This window comes from Muntiacus reevesi, chromosome X (assembly GCF_963930625.1).
Source record: "Muntiacus reevesi chromosome X, mMunRee1.1, whole genome shotgun sequence".
Classification (NCBI taxonomy): Eukaryota; Metazoa; Chordata; class Mammalia; order Artiodactyla; family Cervidae; genus Muntiacus; species Muntiacus reevesi.
This window is the reverse complement of record NC_089271.1, coordinates 14921723-14944151: the sequence shown is the minus strand read 5'-3', so window position 1 is coordinate 14944151 and position 22429 is coordinate 14921723. Positions and strand designations below refer to the sequence as shown.

Below are 22429 nucleotides of genomic sequence, written 5' to 3'. Positions count from 1 at the left end.
CGTATTAAAAAGCAGAGACATAACTATGCTGACAAAGGTCCATATAGTCAAAGCTATGGTTTTTCCAATAGCCATGTATGGATGTGAGAACTGGACCATAAAGAAGGCTGAGTGTCAAAGAACTGATGCTTTCGAATTGTGGTGTTAGAGAAGATTCTCGAGAGTCCCTTGGACTGCAAGGAGATCAAACTAGTCTGTCCTAAAGGAAATCAACTCTGATTATTCACTGGAAGAACTGAGGCTGAAGCTGAAGCTCCAATACTTTGGTCACCTGACACAATGAGCCAACTCACTGGAAAAAGACTTTGATGCTGGGAAAGATTGAGGGCAGGAGGACAAGTGGGCAGCAGAGGATGAGATGATTAGATAGCATCACTGACTCAATGGACATGAATCTGAGCAAACTACAGCAGATAATGAAGCACAGGGGAGCCTGCCGTGCTCTAGTGACTGAACAAACTCTTGAGTAGTTCAAGGGTCAGTTGGAACTGTTATCCTTTATAATCCTACATCTTTGTACACATTTAAAACATTACTCCAAAACAGAGACACAGATTTACAGAATAAACATATGGATACCGAGGGGGAAATGGGGATAGGATGAAATGGGAGATTTGTATTGACATACATATCCTACTATGTATAATGTCTATCTCCCGACCAGTAATGCTGAAGAAGCTGAAGTTGAAAGGTTCTATGAAGACCTACATGACGTTCTAGAACTAACACCCAAAAAAGATATCCTTTTCATTATAGGGGACTGGAATACAAGAGTAGGAAGTCAAGAAATACCTGGAATAACAGGCAAATTTGGCTTTGAAGTACAGAATGAAACAGGGCAAAGGCTGATGGAGTTTTGCCAAGAGAACGCACTGGTCATAGCAAACACCCTCTTCCAACAACAAAAGAGAAGACTCTACACATGGACATCACCAGATGGTCAACACCAAAATCAGACTGATTATATTCTTTGCAGCCAAAGATGGAGAAGCTCTATACAGTCAGCAAAAACAAGAGCAGGAGCTGACTGTGGCTCAGATCATGAACTCCTTATTGCCAAATTCAGACTTAAATTGAAGAAAGCAGGGAAGCCATTAGACCATTCAGGTATCAGTTCAGTTCAGTTCAGGCGCTCAGTCGTGTCTGACTCTTTGCGACCCCATGAAATGCAGCACGCCAGGCCTCCCTGTCCATCACAAACTCCCGGAGTTTATTCAGACTCATGCCCATCAAGTCGGTGGTGCCATCCAGCCATCTCATCCTCTGTCGTCCCCTTCTGCTCCTGCCCCCAATCACTCCCAGCATCAGGGTCTTTTCCAATGAGTCAACACTTTGCATCAGGTGGCCAAAGTATTGGAGTTTCAGCTTCAGCATCAGTCCTTCCAATGAACACCCAAGATTAATCTCCTTTTGGATTTCCTTACAGTTCAAGGGACTCTCAAGAGTCTTCTCCAACACCACAGTTCAAAAGCATCAATTTTTCGGCCCTCAGCTTTCTTCACAGTCCAACTCTCACATCCATACATGACCACTGGAAAAACCATAGCCTTGACTAGACGGACCTTTGTTGGCAGTGTAATGTCTCTGCTTTGAATATGCTATCTAGTTTGGTCATAACTTTCCTTCCAAGGAGTAAGTGTCTTTTAATTTCATGGCTGCAATCACCATCTGCAGTGATTTTGGAGCCCAAAAAATTAAAGTCTGACACTGCTTTCACTGTTTCTCTATTTTCCATGAAGTGATGGGACCAGATGCCATGATCTTAGTTTTTCGAATGTTGAGCTTTAAGCCAACATTTTCACTCTCCTCTTTCACTTTCATCAAAAGTCTTTTTAGTTCCTCTTCACTTTCTGCCATAAGGGTGGTAAAATCTGCATATCTGAGTTTATTGATATTTCTCCCAGCAATCTTAATTCCAGCTTGTGCTTCTTCCAGCCCAGAGTTTCTCATGATGTACTCTGCATGCAAGTTAAATAAGCAGGGTGACAATATACAGCCTTGACATACTCCTTTTCCTATTTGGAACCAGGCTGGTGTTCCATGCCTAGTTGTAACTGTTGCTTCCTGACCTGCATATAGGTTTCTCAAGAGGTAGGTCAGGTGGTCTGGTATTCCCGTCTCTTTCATATTTTTCCACAGTTTATTGTGATCTACACAAAGGCTTTGGCATAGTCAATAAAGTAGAAATAGATGTTTTTCTGGAACTCTCTTGCTTTTTCGATGATCCAGCGAATGTTGGCAATTTGATCTCTGGTCTCTCTGCCTTTTCTAAAACCAGCTTGAACATCTGGAAGTTCACGGTTCACGTATTTCTGAAGCCTGGCTTGGAGAATTTTGAGCATTATTTTACTAGCATGGGAGATGAGTGCAATCGTGCGGTAGTTTGAGCATTCTTTGGGATTGCCTTTCTTTGGGATTGGAATGAAAACTGACCTTTTCCAATCCTGTGACCACTGCTGAGTTTTCCAAATTTGCTGGCATATTGAGTGAAGCACTTCCACAGCATCATCTTTCAGGATTTGAAATAGCTCAACTGGAATTCCATCACCTCCACTAGCTTTGTTCGTAGTGATGCTTTCTAAGGCCCACCTGACTTCACATTCCAGGATGTCTGGCTCTAGGTGAGTGATCACACCATCGTGATTATCTGGGTCATGAAGATCTTTCTTGTATAGTTCTTCTGTGTATTCTTGCCACCTCTTCTTAATATCTTCTGCTTCTGTTAAGTCCATACCATTTCTGTCCTTTATCGAGTCCATCTTTGCATGAAATGTTCCCTTGGTATCTCTAATTTCCTTGAAGAGATCTCTAGTCTTTCCCATTCTGTTGTTTTCCTCTATTTCTTTGCATTGATCGCTGAGGAAGGCTTTCTTATCTCTCCTGGCTATTCTTTGGAACTCTGCATTCAAATGGGAATGTCTTTCCTTTTCTCCTTTGCTTTTTGCTTCTCTTCTTTTCACAGCTATTTATAAGGCCTCCTCAGACAACCATTTTGCCTTTTTGCATTTCTTTTCAATGGGGATGGTCTTGATCCCTGTCTCCTGTACAATGTCACAAATTTCCGTCCATAGTTCATCAAGCACTCAGATCTAGTCCCTTAAATCTATTTCTCACTTCCACTGTGTAGTCATAAGGGATTTGATTTAGGTCATACCTGAATGGTCCAGTGGTTTTCCTACTTTCTTCAATTTAAGTCTGAATTTGGCAAGAAGGAGTTCATGATCTGAGCCACAGTCAGCTCCCAGTCTTGTTTTTGCTGACTGTATAGAGCTTCTCCATCTTTGGCTGCAAAGAATATAATCAATCTGAATTTGGTGTTGACCATCTGGTGATGTCCATGTGTAGTCTTCTCTTGTGTTGTTGGAAGAGGGTGTTTGCTATGACCAGTGCGTTCTCTTGGCAAAACTCCATCAGCCTTTGCCCTGCTTCATTCCGTACTCCAAGGCCAAATTTGCCTGGTATTCCAGGTGTTTCTTGACTTCCTACTCTTGCATTCCAGTCCCCTATAATGAAAATGATGTCTTTTTGGGGGTGTTAGTTCTAAAAGGTCTTGTGGTTCTTCATAGAACCATTCAACTTCAGCTTCTTCAGCATTACTGGTTGGGGCATAGGCTTGGATTACTGTGATATTGAACTGTTTGCCTTGGAAACAAACAGAGATCACTCTGTCATATTTGAGACTGCATCCAAGTACCACATTTCGGACTCTTTTGTTGACCATGATGGCTACTCCACTTCTTCTAAGGGATTCCTGCCCACAGTAGTAGATATAATGGTCATCTGAGTTAAATTCCCCTGTTCCAGTCCATTTTAGTTCGCTGATTCCTAGAATGTCGATGTTCACTCTTGCCATTTCCTGTTTGACCACTTCCAATTTGCCTTGATTCATGGACCTAACATTCCAGGTTCCTATGCAATATTGCTCTTTACAGCATTGAACCTTGCTTCTATCACCAGTCACATCCACAACTGGATATTGTTTTTGCTTTAGCTCTGTGTCTTCATTCTTTCTGGAGTTATTTCTCCACTGATCTCCAGTAGCATACTGGGCACCTACCGACCTGGGGAGTTCCTCTTTCATATCCTACCATTTTGCCTTTTCATACTGTTCATGGGGTTCTCAAGGTATTCAGGTATGACCTAAATCAAATCTCTTATGATTACACAGTGGAAGTAACAAATAGATTCAAGAGATTAGATCTAATAGATAGAGTTCCTGAAGAACTATGGACAGAGGTTCGTGACACTGTACAGGACACAGGGACCAAGATCATCCCCAAGGAAAAGAAATGCAAAAAGGCAAAATGGTTGTTTGAGGAAGCCTTACAAATAGCTGTGAATAGAAGAGAAGCTAAAGGCAAAGGAGAAAAGGAAAGATATACCCATTTGAAGGCAGAGTTCCAAAGACAAGCAAGGAGAGATAAGAAAGACTTCCTCAGCGATCAATGCAAACAAATAGAGAAAAACAATAGAATGGGAAAATCTAGAGATCTCTTCAAGAAAATTAGAGATACCAAGGGAACATTTCATGCAAAGATGGGCACAATAAAGAACAGCAATGGTATGGACCTAACAGAAGCAGAAGACATTAAGGATAGCAAGAATACACAGAAGAAATATACAAAAAAGATCTTCATGACGCAGATAATCACGATGGTGTGATCACCAACCTAGAGCCAGACATCCTGGAATGTGAAGTCAAGTGGGCCTTAGGAAGCATCACTACGAACAAAGCAAGTGGAGGTGATGGAATTCCAGTTGAGCTATTGCAAATCCTAAATGATGATGCTGTGAAAGTGCTTCACTCAATATGCCAGTAATTTTGGAAAACTCAGCAGTGGCCACAGGACTAGAAAATGTCGGTTTTTCATTCCAATCCCAAAGAAAGGCAATCCCAAAGAACGCTCAAACTACTGCATAATTGCACTCATCTCAGTTCAGTTCAGTTAAGTTCAGTCACTCAGTCGTGTCCAACTCTTTGTGTCCCCATGAATCGCAGCACACCAGGCCTTCCTGTCCATCACAAACTCCCGGAGTTTACTCAAACTCATGCCCATCAAGTCGGTGATGCCATCCAGCCATCTCATCCTCTGTTGTCCCCTTCTCCTCCTGCCCCCAATCCCTCCCAGCATCAGGGTCTTTTCCAATGAGTCAACTCTTCGCACTCATCTCACACACTAGTAAAGTAATGCTCAAAATTCTCCAAGCCAGGCTTCAGAAATACGTGAACCGTGAGCTTCCAGATGTTCAAGCTGGATTTGGAAAAGGCAGAGGAACCAGAGATCAAATTGCCAATATCCACTGGATTATCAAAAAAAGCAAGAGAGTTCCAGAAAAACATCTACTTCTGCTTTATTGACTATGCCAAAGCCTTTGACTGTGTGGACCACAACAAACTCTGGAAAATTCTTAAAGAGATGGGAATACCAGATCACCTGACCTGCCTCTTGTGAAATCTGTACACAGGTCAGGAAGCAACAGTTAGAACTGGACATGGAACAACAGACTGGTTTCAAATCGGGAAAGGAGTAGGGCAAGGCTGTATATTGTCACCCTGCTTATACAGTACATCAGGAGAAAGGCTGGTCTGGATGAAGCACAAGCAAGAATCAAGACTGCCAGGAGAAAGATCAATAAACTCAGATATGCAGATGACATCAACCTTATGGCAGAAAGCAAAGAAGAACTAAAGAACCTCTTGATGAAAGTGTAAGAGAAGAGTGAAAAAGTTGGCTTAAAACTCAACATTAAGAAAACTAAGATCATGGAGTCTGGTCCCATCACTTCATGGGAAATAGATGGGGAAATAATGGAAACAGTGAGAGCCTTTATTTTGGGAGGCTCCAAAATCACTGCAGATGGTGATTGCAGCCATGAAATTAAAAGACGCTTGCTCCTTGGAAGAAAAGTTATGACCAACCTAGACAGCATATTAAAAAGCAGAGACATTACTTTGCCAACAAAGGTCTGTCTAGTCAAAACTATGGTTTTTCCAGTAGTCATGTATGGATGTGAGAGTTGGACTATAAAGAAAGCTGAGGGCCGAAAAATTGATGCTTTTGAATTGTGGTGTTGGAGAATACTCTTGAGAGTCCCTTGGACAGCAAGAAGATCCAACCAGTCCATCCTAAAGGAAATCAGTCCTTAAAATTCATTGGAAGGACTGATGCTGAGGCGGAACTCCAATACTTTGGCCACCTGATTCGAAGTGTTGACTCATTGGGAAAGACCCTGATGCTGGGGAAGACTGACGGCAGAAGAAGGGGATGACAGAGGATGAGATGGTTGGATGGCATCACCAACTCAATGGACATGAGTTTAAGTAATCTCTGGTAGTTGGCGATGAACAGGGATGCCTGGCGTGCTGCAGTCCATGGGATCACAGAGCGTTGGACATGACTGAGCGACTGAACACAACTGAACTGACTATGTTAAAATAGATAACTAATGAGAGCCTACTGTATAGCACAAGGAACTCTCCTCAGTGCTCTATGGTGACCTAAATGGGAAGGAAATCCAGAAAACTGGATATATGTATGTGTGCTTAGTTGCTCGTCATGTCCAACTCTTTGTAACCCATGGACTGCAGTCCGCCATGCTTCTCTGTGCATGGGGATTCTCCAGGCACAAATACTGGAGTGGGTTGCCATTCCCTTTCCAGGGGATCTTCTCAAACCAGGGATCAAACCCAGGTCTCCCGCATTGCAGGCGGATTCTTCACCATCTGAGCCACCAGAATATATGTATACATTGACTAATTCACTTTGTTGCACAGCAAAAACTAACACAAAATTATAAAGCAACTATATTCCGATAATTTTTTTTAATTGCTCCAAGAAGGGGTTCACAGGTTTCACACTGTCAAAGGGGCCATGGCACGATAAAGTTTCAAAACTCTACTCTAAACCCTGCTATGCCTTCCCTCAGTCCTCACACTTCCTCTTGGCCTGTCTTTGGAAAGCAGGAAGGTTTGCTCCCAGGACAAATGTTCATACATGGTTTCCTCCACAAGAACTTTCTGCCACCCCTGAACTTCACCCCAACACCACCTTCTGCCCTCCTAAGTTAGCTTTCCCAACAGCATTACCTCAGCTCCTACTAGGGTGAGGCTAGAGAAAAGCCTGGGGCTAGCACTTGAGGTACTCCCTCTCAGGGCCCCGGAAAGTCAGAGTCAGCACTTGCAGGGCTCAGGGAGCTAGCACCCCCTACAGTTATACATCCCCTACAGTTATATGCCCTGGGTGCTCTTGCCTCCCTCCAGTTTGGGCCCTAATGTGACCAAATCTGTATTCAGAGCTTAAGCAAAGCTCTTGAAAATACTCCACTAGACTGTCTTTAGAAGTCACTCTGAACCCTGGCTCCACAGAACAATCACCTGGGGTACTCTGAAAAACCCTGTGCTAAAGCCACATGTCTGCAGGTAACCCCAGGTTCCTGTAGTTTTTATTTTGCATTTAAAGTTATCCAGATGATTCTCAAGTGCATACAAGGTTGGGAACCAATGCCTGAGAGAGATGACTTCTGTAAGCATTCCTCAGAAGTTTCTGGTGAACGTGAATTCCAACTGTTTGCATTAAAAAGAAATGACCGATGTGACCGATGATTAAGACTCACTCCTCATGCCCAGGCATTTGTGTCTTCGTGTATTCATTCAACAAACATGCCCTGAGTACCCACAAGGCCCCTCGGTACAGGGGTTACCAGATGCTCCTCCCTTCCCCTTAGATGTGCAGACTGCTGAGGAAGACAGACAAAAAAATTACTCAAACCTATAAAGGAGTACTTACAAACCCTAACAAAAGAGCTATGAAAGAGCAGGCAGTGAGAAAATTAAGTAAGGAGGAGACTGTCACATTATCCAGCATTAACAGGCCCATCCAAGGATTACCTAATTCCCTAGGGGTGCATGCTTTTAAGTTATTATTTACTCTTGATGAAGCATTTTACAATACTGAAAGGGTAGATATTAACTTGTGGAAAATTTGTTAGATAACAAACACTTCTTTTCTGATAGCAGTGCAAATGAATTTTATCTTACAAAAGAGTATAATGACCCAGTTACAGTTTTATTGTCCTGTAGGGACAATTTTATACGTAATTTAGCGATCTTATTCCAGCATTATTTCTTTCCATGACTATAAATACTTCTGACTTTCCTACACTTTCTTGAACCAGCTTTACTATATGCTGGTTCCTTTGTTAATGAATTAATTTGACAGGACATACTTTAGATAGGATGTCAGGGACAGCCTAGGAAACCTAAAGGATGAGGAGGAGATGCCAGCACTGGAAGGAGAGGAGGGAGAACAGACCACTAGCAACCAAAGATCTTGACATAACATAACATAACACTTCTTTCCTACAGTAGGAAAGAAGTGGCCCAGAAATGGATACACAGCCCGTAAGGCTAAGGGACAGATTACAAGAAAGAAAGATTTGAGATGAGGAGGGTAGTAGGCAGAGACTAGATTATTCAAGGCCTTACAGATAACTGTAGGGACTTTGAACTTTGCACTATGTACAGTAAGCAACCACTGGGAGAGTTTCAAGGAGCTAGTTAAAATAATCTATTTTGAAAAAGCTACTCTTAGTGCTACGTGGGGAAAGAGACCAGAGTAGAAAAGAGAGAAGGCCAAGAAACTAATGACAAAACCATTGTGGCACTCAGGAAAGTGGCTGCAGGTGGCCTCACTTAGCAGAGGTAGAAAGATATAGGGAGCAAGCAGTGAGACTAGAGTCATATTGGCAGAACTTTTTTTTTAATTAATTATTTTAATTGGAGGATAATTACTTTACATATTGCAATGGTTTTTGCCATACATTGACACGAAACAACCACAGGTGCACATATATGTCCCCATCCTGAACTCCTCACTCACCTCCCTCCCCACTCCATCCCTCCAGGTTGTCCCAGAGCACAGGCTTTGGATGTCCTGTTTCACACATCAAACTAGCACTGGTCATCTATTTTACACATGGTAATACATGTTTGAATGCTATTCTCTCAAATCATCCCACCCTCGCCTTCTCCCACATAGTCCAAAGGCCTGTTCATTACTTCTGTGTCTCTTCAGCTGCCTTCCATATAAGATTGTCATTACCATCTTTCTAAATTCCATTTATATGCATTAATATATAGTATTTGTATTTCTCTTTCTGACTTACTTCACTCTGTATGATAGTCTCCAGTTTCATCCACATCATTAGAACTGACTCAAATGTACTCCTTTTTATAGCTGAGTAACATCCCATTGTGTATGTGTACCACAACTTCCTGATCCATTTGTCTGCCAATGGACATCTAGGTTGCTCCCATGTCCTAGTTATTGTAAACAGTGCCACAATGAACACTGCAGTACATGTCTCTTTCAATTCTGGTTTCCTCAGGGTATATGTCCAGCAGTGGGATTGCTGGGTTGTATGGCACTTCTATTTCCAGGTTTTTAAGCAATCTCCACACTGTTCTCCATAGTGGTTGTGCCAGTTTGCATTCCCACCAACAATGTAACAGGGTTCCCATTTCTCCACACCCTCTCCAGCATTTATTGTTTGTAGACTTTTTGATGACAGCCATTCTGACCAGCATGAGATGATACTTTATTGTGGTCTTGATTTGCATTTTTCTAATAATGAGTGATGTTGAGCATCTTTTCATGTATTTATTAGCCATCTGTATGTCTTCTTTGGAGAAATGTCTATTTACTTCTTTGGCCCATTTTTGATTGAGTTGTTTGTTGTGTTTTTTTGTTGTTGTTGTTATTCAGCTACATGAGTTGCTTATATATTTTAGATATTAATTCTTTGCAGTTGTTTTGTTTACTATTATTTTCTCCCATTCTGAAGGCTGCCTTTTCACCTTGCTTATAGTTTCCTTCATTGTGCAAAAACTTTTAAGCTTAATTAGGTCCCATTTATTTTTGTTTTTACTTCCATTACTCTGGGAGGTGGGTCATAGAGGATCTTGCTGTGATTTATGTCAGAGAGTGTTCTGCCTAAGTATTCCTCTAAGAGTTTTATAGTTTCTGGTTTTACATTTAGATCTTTAATTCATTTTGAGGTTATTTTTGTGTATGGAGTTAGAAAGTATTCTAGTTTCATTCTTTTACATGTGGCTGACCAGTTTCTCCAAGCACCACTTGTTAAAGAGACTGTCTTTTCTCCATTGTATATTTTTGCCTCCTTTGTCAAAGATAAGGTGTCCATGGGTGTGTGGATTTATCTCTGGGCTTTCTATTTTCTTTCATTGATCTACATTTCTGTCTTTGTGCCAGTACCATACTGTCTTGATGACTGTAGCCTTGTAGTATAGTCTGAAGTCAGGAGGGTTGATTCTTCCAGTTCCATTCATCTTTCTCAAGATTGCTTTGGCTATTCGAGGTTTTATGTGATTCCATACAAATTGTGAAATTATCGGTTCTAGTTCTGTGAAGAATACCATTGGTAGCTTGATAGGGATTGCACTGAATCTATAGATGCTTTAGGTAGTACACTCATTTTCACTATATTGATTCTTCCAAATCACAAACATGGCATATTTCTCCATCCATTTGTGTCATCTTTGATTTCTTTCATCAGTGTTTTATAGTTTTCTATATATTAGGTCTTTTGTTTCTTTAGATAAATTTATTTATAAGTATTTTACTCTTTTTGTTCCAATGGTGAATGGGATTGTTTCTTTAATTTCTCTTTCTGTTTTTTCATTGTTAGTGTTTCGGAATGCAAGGGATTTCTGTGTGTTAATTTTTTATCCTGCAACTTTACTATATTCATTGATAAGCTCTAGTAATTTTCTAGTGGTATCTTAAGGGTTCTCTATGTAGAAGATCATGTCATCTACAGTGAGAGTTTTACTTCTTTTTTTTTCCAATCTGGATTCCTTTTATTTCTTTTCCTTCTCTGATTGCTGTGGCTAGGACTTCCAAAACTATGTTGAATAGTAGTGGTGAGAGTAGGCACCCTTGTCTTATTCCTGATTTTAGTGGAAATACTTTCTATTTTTTGCTATTGAGGATAATGCTTGCTGTGGGTTTGTTGAATACAGCTTTTATTATGTTGAGGTATGTTCCTTCTATGCCTGCTTTCTGGAGAGTTTTTAATCATAAATGGATGTTGAATTTTGTCAAAGGCTTTCTCTGTATCTACTGAGATAACAGTATGGTTTTTATCTTTCAATTTGTTAATATGGTGTATCACATTGATTTATTTGTGAATACTGTAGAATCCTTGCACCCCTGGAATAAAGCCCACTTCGTCATGATGTATGATCCTTTTAATATGTTGTTGGATTCTGTTTGCTAGAATTTTGTTGAGGATTTTTGCATCTATGTTCATCAGTGATATGGGCCTGTAGTTTTCTTTTTTTGTGGCATCTTTATCTGGTTTTGGTATCAGGGTGATGGTAGTCTCATAGAATGAGATTGGGAGTTTGCCTTCCTCTGCAATTTTCTAGAAGAGTTTGAATAGGATAGGTGTTAGCTCTTCTCTAAATTTTTGGTAGAATTCACCCATATCGGCAGGACTTCTGATGGATTATATTGTGAGGGAGGGAAAGGAGGAAATCAAGAACGTCTTCTAAGTTCCTGGCTTAAGCAACTGCATAAGGTAGGGGTATTTAGCAAAATGGGAAAGCCTAGGGGTTAAAGGTTAACACACACATATACACAGGCACATGTCACTCATGAAGTAAGGTTATGACTCTTATAAAAGAAGGACTGAAAGGACTCACAACTCCCTGTGTGATAGGTCTTTCAGATTAGGCTCTCAGAGAGCATTCTCTTTCACCTTCAAGGTTTGTGTTATCAAATATTAAGCTAATGGATTTCAAGCAAAAAATTGGAAAATGCCTATATGCAGGTCAGGAAGCAACAGTTAGAACTGGACATGGAACAACAGACTGGTTCCAAATAGGGAAAGGAGTAAGTCAAGGCTGTATATTGTCATCCTGTTTATTTAACTTATATGTAGAGTATATCATGAGAAATGCTGGGCTGGAAGGAGCACAAGCTGGAATTAGATTGCCAGGAGAAATATCAATAAACTCAGATATGCAGATTTTACCACCCTTATGGCAGAAAGTGAAGAGGAATTAAAAAGCCTCTTGATGAAAGTGAAAGAGGAGAGTGAAAATGTTGGCTTAAAGCTCAACATTCAGAAAATTAAGATCATGGCATCTGGTCCCATCACCTCATGGGAAATAGATGGGGAGACAGTGGAAACAGTGTCAGACTTTATTTTTGGGGGCTCCAAAATCACTGCAGATGGTGATTGCAGCCATGAAATTAAGACGCTTACTCCTTGGAAGGAAAATTATGACCAACCTAGATAGCATATTAAAAACAGAGACATTACTTTGCCAACAAAGGTCCATCTCATCAAGGTTATGGTTTTTCCAGTGGTCATGTATGAATGTGAGAGTTGGACTGTGAAGAAAGCTGAGGGCCGAAAAATTGATGCTTTTGAACTGTGGTGTTGGAGAAGACTCTTGAGAGTCCCTTGGACTGTAAGGAGATCCAACCAGTCCATCCTGAAGGAGATCAGTCCTGGGTGTTCATTGGAAGGACTGATGCTGAAGCTGAAACTCCAATACTTTGGCCACCTCATGGGAAGAGTTGACTCATTGGAAAAGACCCTGATGCTGTGAGGGATTGGGGGCAGGAAGAGAAGGGGATGACAGAGGATGAGATGGCTGGATGGCATCACTGACTCGATGGGCATGAGTTTGAGTAAACTCCGGGAGTTTGTGATGGACAGGGAGGCCTGGCGTGCTGCGATTCAAGGGGTCGCAAAGAGTCGGACACGACTAAGCAACTGAACTGAACTGAAGTGGCAGCTCAAAGTTTGGCCCAGTCTTGCACTCATCCTTACTCAACATATGCTTACTGCAAGTAACTTATTTAAAAAACATTTAAATGAAGGAAGAAAATTCAGAATTACCTCTGAGTAATACTTAAACCCTCAGTGGTAAAAGGCAGCATCAGGATTTATAAAATGGAGAAAGCCTCATGTTTGGAAAAAGGGCTAATTCCTTATACAAGTGATAACTTAGACAATCCACCCCTTTTACCCCCCTCCCCCATCCCCAGGAAACTAAGCTATAGATCTGAGCACAGATCAGGTAAAAGACTTCAGTCTAACCAAATATAAGCAACAAAGGTGTCAGAAGTTTATTCTTTTATACAACAAAGAAGCTCTTAACTCTTCCAGAGATGAAGTTGGGAGATACTACAATAAAGATTAATGATCATTTACAATGGAATGGAAACTTTCAGTGCCTACCACAAATCAAAATTCAGTGAGCCATAACTTTGAACAAATCACAGCAGACACTGACCAACAGACATCAAACCAGCCATTGAAATTACACTCCATCAAGAAACCTATTTCAAGGAACCAAATTATATAATACCGAGGGATGCTTTGTGGGGGTCAGTTGTTTTTTTGTTGTTGTTGTTCCTGTTCAGCAAACAGATTAGAATCAGGACCTTATTAAACAGAAGAAATCAACCAGAAAAGGCTACTTTGCATAACAATAAAAAGCCTGGGAAATGGAGACTGAGATCCTGGTTGGAGCTGGTTAGAACCTAACATCCTTAGGGAAGTTGCTCAACTACCCTAAACTTCCATTTTCACATCTGTAAAATGGGGATAACAACAGCAGGATAGAGACTTTCAGAGTTCACCCACATCCAGTCTCCTCTCCTTGCAGGCACATGAGGGAACTACATCTCCCGAAGCCCGCTCTGCATGTCAGTAGATCCATGTGCCAAGTTCTGGCCAATGCACTAAGAGCAGCAGTAACCTGAGTCACATCCAGACCAAAGCATTTAACTGCTAGACTGAGAAACTATTTCTCTGTTGTCGCAATTATGGGAACAGGTGCTGTGTTGGAGGTGCCACAGGATAAAGCTGCCAGGATCACAGAGCCAACACATGGAGGGCAGCTGCCCTGGAGGGTCACCCTGACCCACTGCAAAACAGTAAGCAAGCCTTTGTTCCATTAAGGCACTGACATTTCAGTGGTACTTGTTATCACAGCTTATTCTAGGCAATGCAAATTGACACAATTATGTAGTTTAGGTAAATGTCATGAGGACTAAATGATACAGTGTCTGGCACACACTAAGCCTTTAATAAAGATTAGCAGGATGATTGCAACTTCCTGATGGTTAGTGTAAAAAAGCTTCATTTTCTATAGTCAATCTATCAGAATCTTCTCTGCTGTTTGGAGCTACAAGGTTACCATGGACTAACCATAAACCCTGAGCCCACATAAAGATCCACCAGGGACTTCACAGAACAGATAGGAACAGTTGGGTGAATTTTATCTCAAAATGAGGAAAAAGGCAAAGTTCCTGCATAGCTGTGTAGACACAGAAAAGTAATTCATATCAGAGTGAACTAACAAAAGACCTCAGCACATCCACTGAATAATCACCTTCTTTAAACAGCTTGGTGAAACCAGTACTGAAGCAGTGCAAATGATATTAAGAGTTTGGAGCTTTGCTTTTGGTTTATGTTGTGCAAAGTGCTCAAGTATGTGGTGGGTTTGGGGCAGGAATAACAAGATAAGAAAATGATAAATCAAAACTCTGAGAAGATAAATTCATTACAAAAAATATTTGGTAGCCCCCAAGTACTTAATAGGGCTTTGGGAATTGAGAGATTAAAAGATAATCATACTTGACTTGCCTGGCAAGAACAGGAGAGAGAGAGAGAAGGGGCAGCTCTACTCAAACTCTCCCTGTTACTCAGTTCCTTATCCCTAATAGAACCTTAAACAACATAGATTCCTCAAGAGGAAAATTAAACTGAGTCTTACTATTTTGCCACAGGTTCTAGAACCCTTGTCTCAATCTTTCTCAGCTAAAGAACAAAATCTATTTTTAATAGCAAGTAAGATAAAAGAAACTAACCTCAGGTCACTTTCTGAATTTTTTCTCATTAAAAAAAAACACTAATACACCTGATAAATTCTATTTTATAGAAGAGTTGGAAGAAGAAAAAAAAAAACTCCACAAATGCTTACAGAACAGGCCTTAAACCCAGGTCTCATTTTTATGACAAAAATGGTTCTCATTAAAAAAAAAAAAAAAAAAAAACACCTGTCATGGATAACAGAATGTATAAATGGGAGATACTTACCACATTTAATACTCTCTATCCGCACAGGGAGGCCAGACTGTGCCGCAGCAATTAATTTCAGGGCAACGTAAAACTGTGTCGGACCAAAATAGCCAACCCGCTTGGCACCACACAATTCTGTGATCTGAAAACAGACAAGAGAAGAGATGCTGAAAATTCCATTTCATAATGGAAAAATGAGTCAAGATAGATTATGAAATCTCAAGGATTTCATGGGGTAAATAATCAAAAAGTCCCTGGAGAGTCTATGTATACACACTGGTGGGATTCTTTATCCTCTAGTTTGCAGGGAGGTTTTCAATTTGGGTAATTCAATTCTACCCATGCATGATGTTTCAGAACTGGGTGATTATTCCTCCTCTTTCAAAGATAAAAATAAAGGTGACAAAGGATGACTGTTAATCTTCTTACAAAAGAGTGACTTTTTCAGGGGGTGGACTGTAATGTACAAAGTCTAGAAAGTCACGAAGGTGAAAAGAGAACAGTTTAGTCATCAACATTATTTGTGGATTATCCCAGTTGATTGAAATTAAACGTGAGTTCATTATTTTTTTAAAGTTCTCAAGCAAAATGATTTCCTAAGCATCAAAATTACATCTTGAGTGTGCACTTCAAGCTAACAAAAAAGAAGTACTACATATACAAATATTATTATCAAAATATTGCAATCTTTATCACTTGTAGACTTTAAACTAACAGGATATGTCCTACTGGTAGTTTAAAATAACAAATTAAATATACAATGACTTCTAAGTAACAGATACTCAAAAGTTCAAATAATACTAAGTGGGGGTGAAGAACTAAGAAGCATCCTCACTTCCTACGTTCCAGAGGAAAATATTACATATTTCTTCTAGAAATGTTCTCTGCATATATGTAATACATACCTGTGTTTTTCCTGTTGTTTATTCAAACTTTACACAAATAGACTATCACATACTATTTTGGGACTTGTTTTTCATTTAGCATTATCCCTTGACTATTCTTCTCTGTTAGCACAATTAAAATTACCACGTTGCTTTAACAACTGCATAATATTCTGCTATAAAGATATACTGTGCATTTTTTATTATTATTATTAGTTGGTTCCTTATGAATGGAATTTTAGATTTCCAATAATTACTTTTAGATTTAGATTTCCAATAATTATTGGAAAAATAATTATTCCAATAATTTCCAAAATATCATAAATGCTTTCAGAACAAACTATAAGCAGCCACTATATCTTAAGAAAATTACAATAAAAATTCAACTAGGATATAAGCAAAAATAGCAGCATAAGGGTGGCCAAAAACACTCTCCTCCATCAGAACAATGAGAAACTAACTAAAATGGAGAGAACTCTGGAAACTGACCAAAAGTTTGCAGCAATCAGTGCGAGGTGGGGGTGGGGGGCGTGCAGTGGTGTTATTCAAGAAAAACAGCCTAATCTCAGGAAGAATGGTGAGTTTTGTGGCATTTTAACTGGCCTTACTTCCATTCTCTTTCCTATTCTGGGTATTTTCACTGACTGGAAGCCACTGAAAGGACAGAGCTGGGCTTCTTGGTTGTGAAGACTACTGCTTGTCATCAAACTGGGTTATCCTGTGGCCATTATTTCTTCAAATATTTTTCTGTCCCTCTCTCTTTCTCCCTCTGGTACTTCCAGTAGTCTACTGTCTACTGCTCCTAGCCCTAGACTAGGAGCTACAGTTAGGGGGCTAAGTCCTATCTTCTCAGCTATACTCACCAAGAAGAGCCCTCCATTGCATGGAACTGATGGGAGTGGGGAGAGGATGAGGTCATGGCCCAAAGGCTGCTGGCTCACTGTTCTTACTAAGATTTAGTAGATTTTCTTGAATAAAGGTTTCTACATTTGCTGTATGTCTTCAGGTCAATTTCCAGAGACTTTAAATGACTGTCCTTTATAATTTTTACAGTTAAGAGGTTATTTTACTGGGAAGAAGATCTGCTGAGTTTTTCACACTGCCATTCCAAAACTCTCAACCCTCCCAGATTCACTCTTGAGTGGAGAAGCAATAGAACATTATGGTATAAAGAACAGTTCTTGGAGTAAATGACTTAGGTGTGAATCCCTGCCTTAGCACCAATCGGCTGCCTGTATAACCTAAGGCAAGTTACTTACCTTTTGTGCCTCAGTCTCCCCTTAAGTGTAAACAGGTACTTACCTCATGTAAGTTAAAGTAGCAGTGCCAACAATAGTGTCCATTCAATAAACATACGGTCGTCTAATTTTTTGGTCCACTTGTTTATTTTGTTGCCATTCTAGCTGCATATTAGAATAACCTAAATAGATTTTGAAAATATAAAGAGACCTAGTCTCTACTTACAAAGATTCTGCTTTAATTAATCAGTGGTGCGGCCCAGGCATGGGTATTTTTGTAACACTCTCAAGGTAATTCTAAAGTGCAGCCAAAGCTGAGAATCACTGCTCTTTGGTAATCTCATTCTTTCCCAGGCTTCAATGACCATACATAAATGCTAATGATCACCAAACCTAACAACTCGGATACTTCATGCAGTTTTCCAAAACCCTACTGGACATCTCTATGTGGATACCCTAAGCCATCTCAGACATGATATAAATAAGCCCTACTCATTTGCCCCTCCTCACATATCCTTGAACCCGCTGATCTTCCAGCAACCCTCGCCCCAGCTGTTGGCATCAACCATACCATACCTCGAATCAGAAACTTATTTTCAATGCTAATCACAGCCAGTTGATTCTATCACAGAACCATCTACGAAATCAAACCTATCTTCTCATTTGCAACACCTTAATCCCTTCCTAATATCTCACTTGGCCATCATGACAGATTTTATTTTTTAGTAAAATTCACACAAATTAGCATAAAGCAGGGACAGGTTTCTTCTTTTTGACTTTTTTTTCTTCATTTTTAACTTTATTCCAATAGTTGGTGCTCTTCTCTCAACAAAAAGGTCAGGTACTAGGAACCCATAGGCCGAGTGGTGCAGCCACAAAATACTTACAAAAAGTAAAAAAAATAAATCACAACATCACAATAAGCCATCTATGTGCAGGTGACTAACTCTCTACTAGGCTAAGCTCTATGAAACAGGGAGACGTGTCTTGCTCATTAGTTTCTTTGCCCACCACATTCTTTATGCTTAATAAACAGTGGTTGAACAGTTTGCTTTAACCAGTCTCCCCTCAGCAGATTTTCCAATTCCAGTTAATCCTCCATAGTGCCTACATATCTGCCTTTTAAAAGCTGACAATACTGTTCTCAGGCTGAAAGGTATCTCAGCCTAGATCCTCACCACCCTCAGGACAAATTCAATCTTCACAGCATAGCATTAAAGTTCCTTCACAACCTGGCCCTGAGCAGCTTCTCTAGTTTCGCCTCTTGACACACACACACATGGTCACAATTCTATAGCTGCATTCATCTTCTCTTGCTTTCCCAAAAACATCTCGCCCTTCTACATTTCTGTGCCTAGTGCACACGGTGTACAAAATGGGAAACTAAATAGCCTTGAAGTCAAGGTTAGTCAGGCTGAAATCTAGTTTCCTCAAATATAAAATAGATATTGTCACTCCCATAAGAGTATGAGGGAAAAAATTAAATAATGTACTAAATGAACCTGATATAATGCTTCATTGTTGTTTAGTCGCTAGGTCATGTCCAACTCTCTTGGGACCCCATAGACTGCAGCCCACCAGGCTCCTCAATCCATGGGATTTCCCAGGCAAGAATACTGGAGTGGGTTGCCATTTGCTTCTCCAGGGGATCTTCCCAAACCAAGGATCAAACCCGCCTCTCTGGCATGGCAGGTGGATTCTTTACCACTGAGCCACAGGGGAAGTCCAATATAATGCTTAGCAGTGTTTAATAATTGTTGAGTTCCATCTTATTCACCTGCACCTGGGACATTCTCCCTCCATACTAGATTAAACTCAAATGTTACAGCCTCTATAGCTTCTTCCCAAGTCCCCAGGTATAGTCTATTTTCCCAGTGTACACTCCGATTAGTCAAATACCTATAAATGTTTATTACATGATATATTCTTATCTTGGATATGTCCCAAAACAAAAGGGGGAAAAGGAGTTAAGTGAAGACTATGGGTGAAACAAGCATTATCAAGAGTTGCAAATGACTGAAGTTGGGTGATAGGTTCGTGAAGATTCATTCTCCCACTGGGTATTTTTTTAAGTTTATTTATTTTATTATTTTTGGCTGTGCTTGATCTTCATTGATGCGCATGGGCTTTCTCTAGTTGCAGCGAGTGGGGCTACCCTCTAGTTGTGGTGCATGGGTTTCTTATTGATATGGTTTTTCTTGTTGTGGAGCTCAGGCTCTAGGAGTGTGGGCTTCAGTAGCTAAAGCACATGAGCTCAGTAGTTTTGGCATGTGAGCTCTGCAGTTGTGTGCCACGGGCTTAGTTACTCTGAGGCATGTAGGATCTTCCCAGACCAGGGATTAGACCTGTGCCCCCTGCATTGGCATGTGGATTCTTAACCACTGGATCACCAGGGAAGTCCCTCCTACTGCATATTGTGTATACATTTGAAATTCTCCATGTTCAAGCTTTTTAATGTCTATTTCAGCACTTATCACGTATTATAATTATCTGTTTATCTCTGCCTCCCATTAAAATTTTTCTCTCCTAGGGCAAGGGGTAACTTCTATCAACCTCCTAGTGCAAGGATAGACACCCAGGATACAGTCCAAAAGTTCTCAATCAAGTGAATGAAGCAACATTCATGAATAAAATGTAATTGAGTTTTACAATACATTCCTTATTGTGAATAAATAAATTACACATCTTCAGATACAAGCTTGCCTATACAGGGGAAAAAACCAACATCATCAATAACAGTTGTCTTGTAAAATAATTCCTAATATTAATAAATTATGATCCCTGCTATGGAAACAATTTAACAACCATAGTTCAGTCAGTGTTAATTTATTATCAAGGTAACCTTCAGTTATTCCTTTACCATACCTACCACATGGAACTAGAAAAGTTCTTAACTAAAGGTAATTGAAATTTCTGCTAAAACATTCACTTTCAGACTAACACCCAAATCTCACATTAGTAAACTGCCTCATTTACTTTGGAATCTGTCCTTTGCTGCCATATACCAGTAGAAGCACTACTTTATAGCCATCATAGAAGATACACACATAAGTGAGGTAAGCCCATAGGTCACCTTTCTTGCTCTTTGTCTAAGAGACCTGCCAAGAACCTTCTGAAATATTCAGGCTGCAAAGAAGATAAATTACAGGCCTCTGGAACTTACATATGGAACCTCATAAACCTAAGACTTCTCATTCCAAAAAGTAGGTTAATTCTGTACGTTTTTTTCTTTATTGAGGTTCAAAATGTTCTAATTCTAAATTCTCCATGGAAAAGCTCTAAATTGTGGGTAGAAATGTTTTAATGTAATCTAAAGAAAAAATGGTGGTACCTTACCCCAGATACTCAATTAGTAGGGGATATTTTATATAACTGCTCCTTCAAACAGTACAAGTTGCCAAAATTTTCTCAAAATAAAGAAAAAATGGAAAGATTCCACTCCTCTTCTTTAGTCTAAATTCCAAAACTGCAACCGTCTCAGCTGGACCCATCTTAAGTTACACATTGTGGACATTTCTAATGCAGAACAAGAATCTATGGACTCATGTTTGTTTTCTCAGGTGGAAGGCAAGAGATGAAAAAAAAAAAAGAAATGGATGAAATCAACTTCCTCACAGCGTACATATGCACACTCAACTGCTGGAGTGCTGGATATGCATCAGAAAAACTCATCGACCATTTGGGAGGAACCTGGACAAAGTTCTGGAAGAAGATGGAAGACCACTAAAATAGCTTCCCTCCTACCTAATTCTGAAAGATTAAGTGGCTATGCTGAGTAATCAGTCCACATCGGTTTGCCTGAAATAATGCTTTCTTTCCAAGCTGAAATGTAGTAAGTTTTCAAAACCGTTCAAAGGTTTAAATAAGCTTCTCTCTTTCAAGTATTTTTAAAGACTTCCTTAAGTGAAGTGAAGTCACTCAGTCATGTCCGACTCTTTGCGATCCTGTGGACTGTAGCCTACCAGGCTCCTCCGTCCATTGGATTCTTCAGGCAAGAATACTGGAGTGGGTTACCATTTCCTTCTCCAAGGGATCTTCCCAACCCAGGAATCAAACCCGGGTCTCCCGCATTGGAGGCAGACGCTTTAACCTCTGAGCCATCTTCCTTAGAGAGATTTAAAAATCCAAAGTCCTGGTGGGAGGGGTTGAAAGAGTGCTCCAAGAACACTAGTGGACCCCTATTTTCTATTCTCTCTCCACCACAACTGGCCAAGTTCAGGGTCTCTGCTCACACATCTACTACTTCAAGTTGTGTCCCCAGACTTGTGCAACCTCACACACCATCCTCCACATTCCCCCCATGATATCTTATTGAAACAAGACTACTCCCAACTCAAGCAGGCTTCCGGGGCTCCTCAAGCCCTTTCCTATAAAATCCAGAGCACAGTTTTGAGGCCCTCCCATCTGGCCCAAACTACCTTTCCAACAAGCCCATGTCTGTCTCCTTCCCACTCTGCATCCAAAACTTCAGCCACCCCAGATGCCAACAGGTCTCTCAACACAGGACAGCCATGCTGGCCTCTGGACACCTGCCATGTCTCCCACCTGGAAGTTGGATGCCTCCCCACTTCTTTACCCACCAGACTCTTTCTTCAAATCACCTCAAGAACAACCTTATCTTTGAAACCATACTCAATTCCATATGGCAGGTTTTCTGCATTCTCATTGTCCTCACTACTTTTCTATCATATCACTAGCCTTGTAACACAGCAAAATCAGTATTCTGGTCATTGTCTCCACTGTACTGCATCTCTTTCCCGTACCCCACAAGTGCCCAGTACAAGGTAAAAAGTATATCTTTTATCACAGGTATCCCCAGGACTCATACCTTAGGGTTCTTACTACATATTCAGTTGCTCAACAAATGTTTGTTGAATTAATTAGTTTTCATAGCACATAATAGCAGAATGCTCCTCTTTCTCTCATCTTGTAATTACTTCTACAAGTGGCTGCTAAATGAGCTTTAGTCATCTCACACTATAGGGCCTGAAGAGCTCCTGCAGGAATATAACAGCATATTAGCTGCTCTGTCCCCTTCCTGCACAGCTAGAACAGACTGGTCAGGATCAGAGCATGAGAAGTGGCCTGCACTGCACTCTGCCCTGGTCCTTGGCCTCTACCCCTTGTCCTCAATCTTACAGCCAAGAACACCTCAGTGGTGCTCCAGCCACTCAGAGCCCTCAA

The 22429-nt window shown here is 40.5% G+C and overlaps 1 protein-coding gene across 2 annotated transcripts in view; it reads right to left on the bottom strand.

Annotated features, from left to right (window-relative positions):
• The window catches only part of REPS2 (RALBP1 associated Eps domain containing 2), a 254183-nt gene that overhangs the window by 180825 nt on the left and 50929 nt on the right, over positions 1-22429 (bottom strand). For both annotated transcript variants that reach the window (XM_065916435.1, XM_065916436.1), the window contains exon 2: positions 15142-15265. In XM_065916435.1, coding sequence (XP_065772507.1) covers positions 15142-15265 — 124 coding nt within the window. The remainder of the gene's footprint in view (positions 1-15141; positions 15266-22429) is intronic.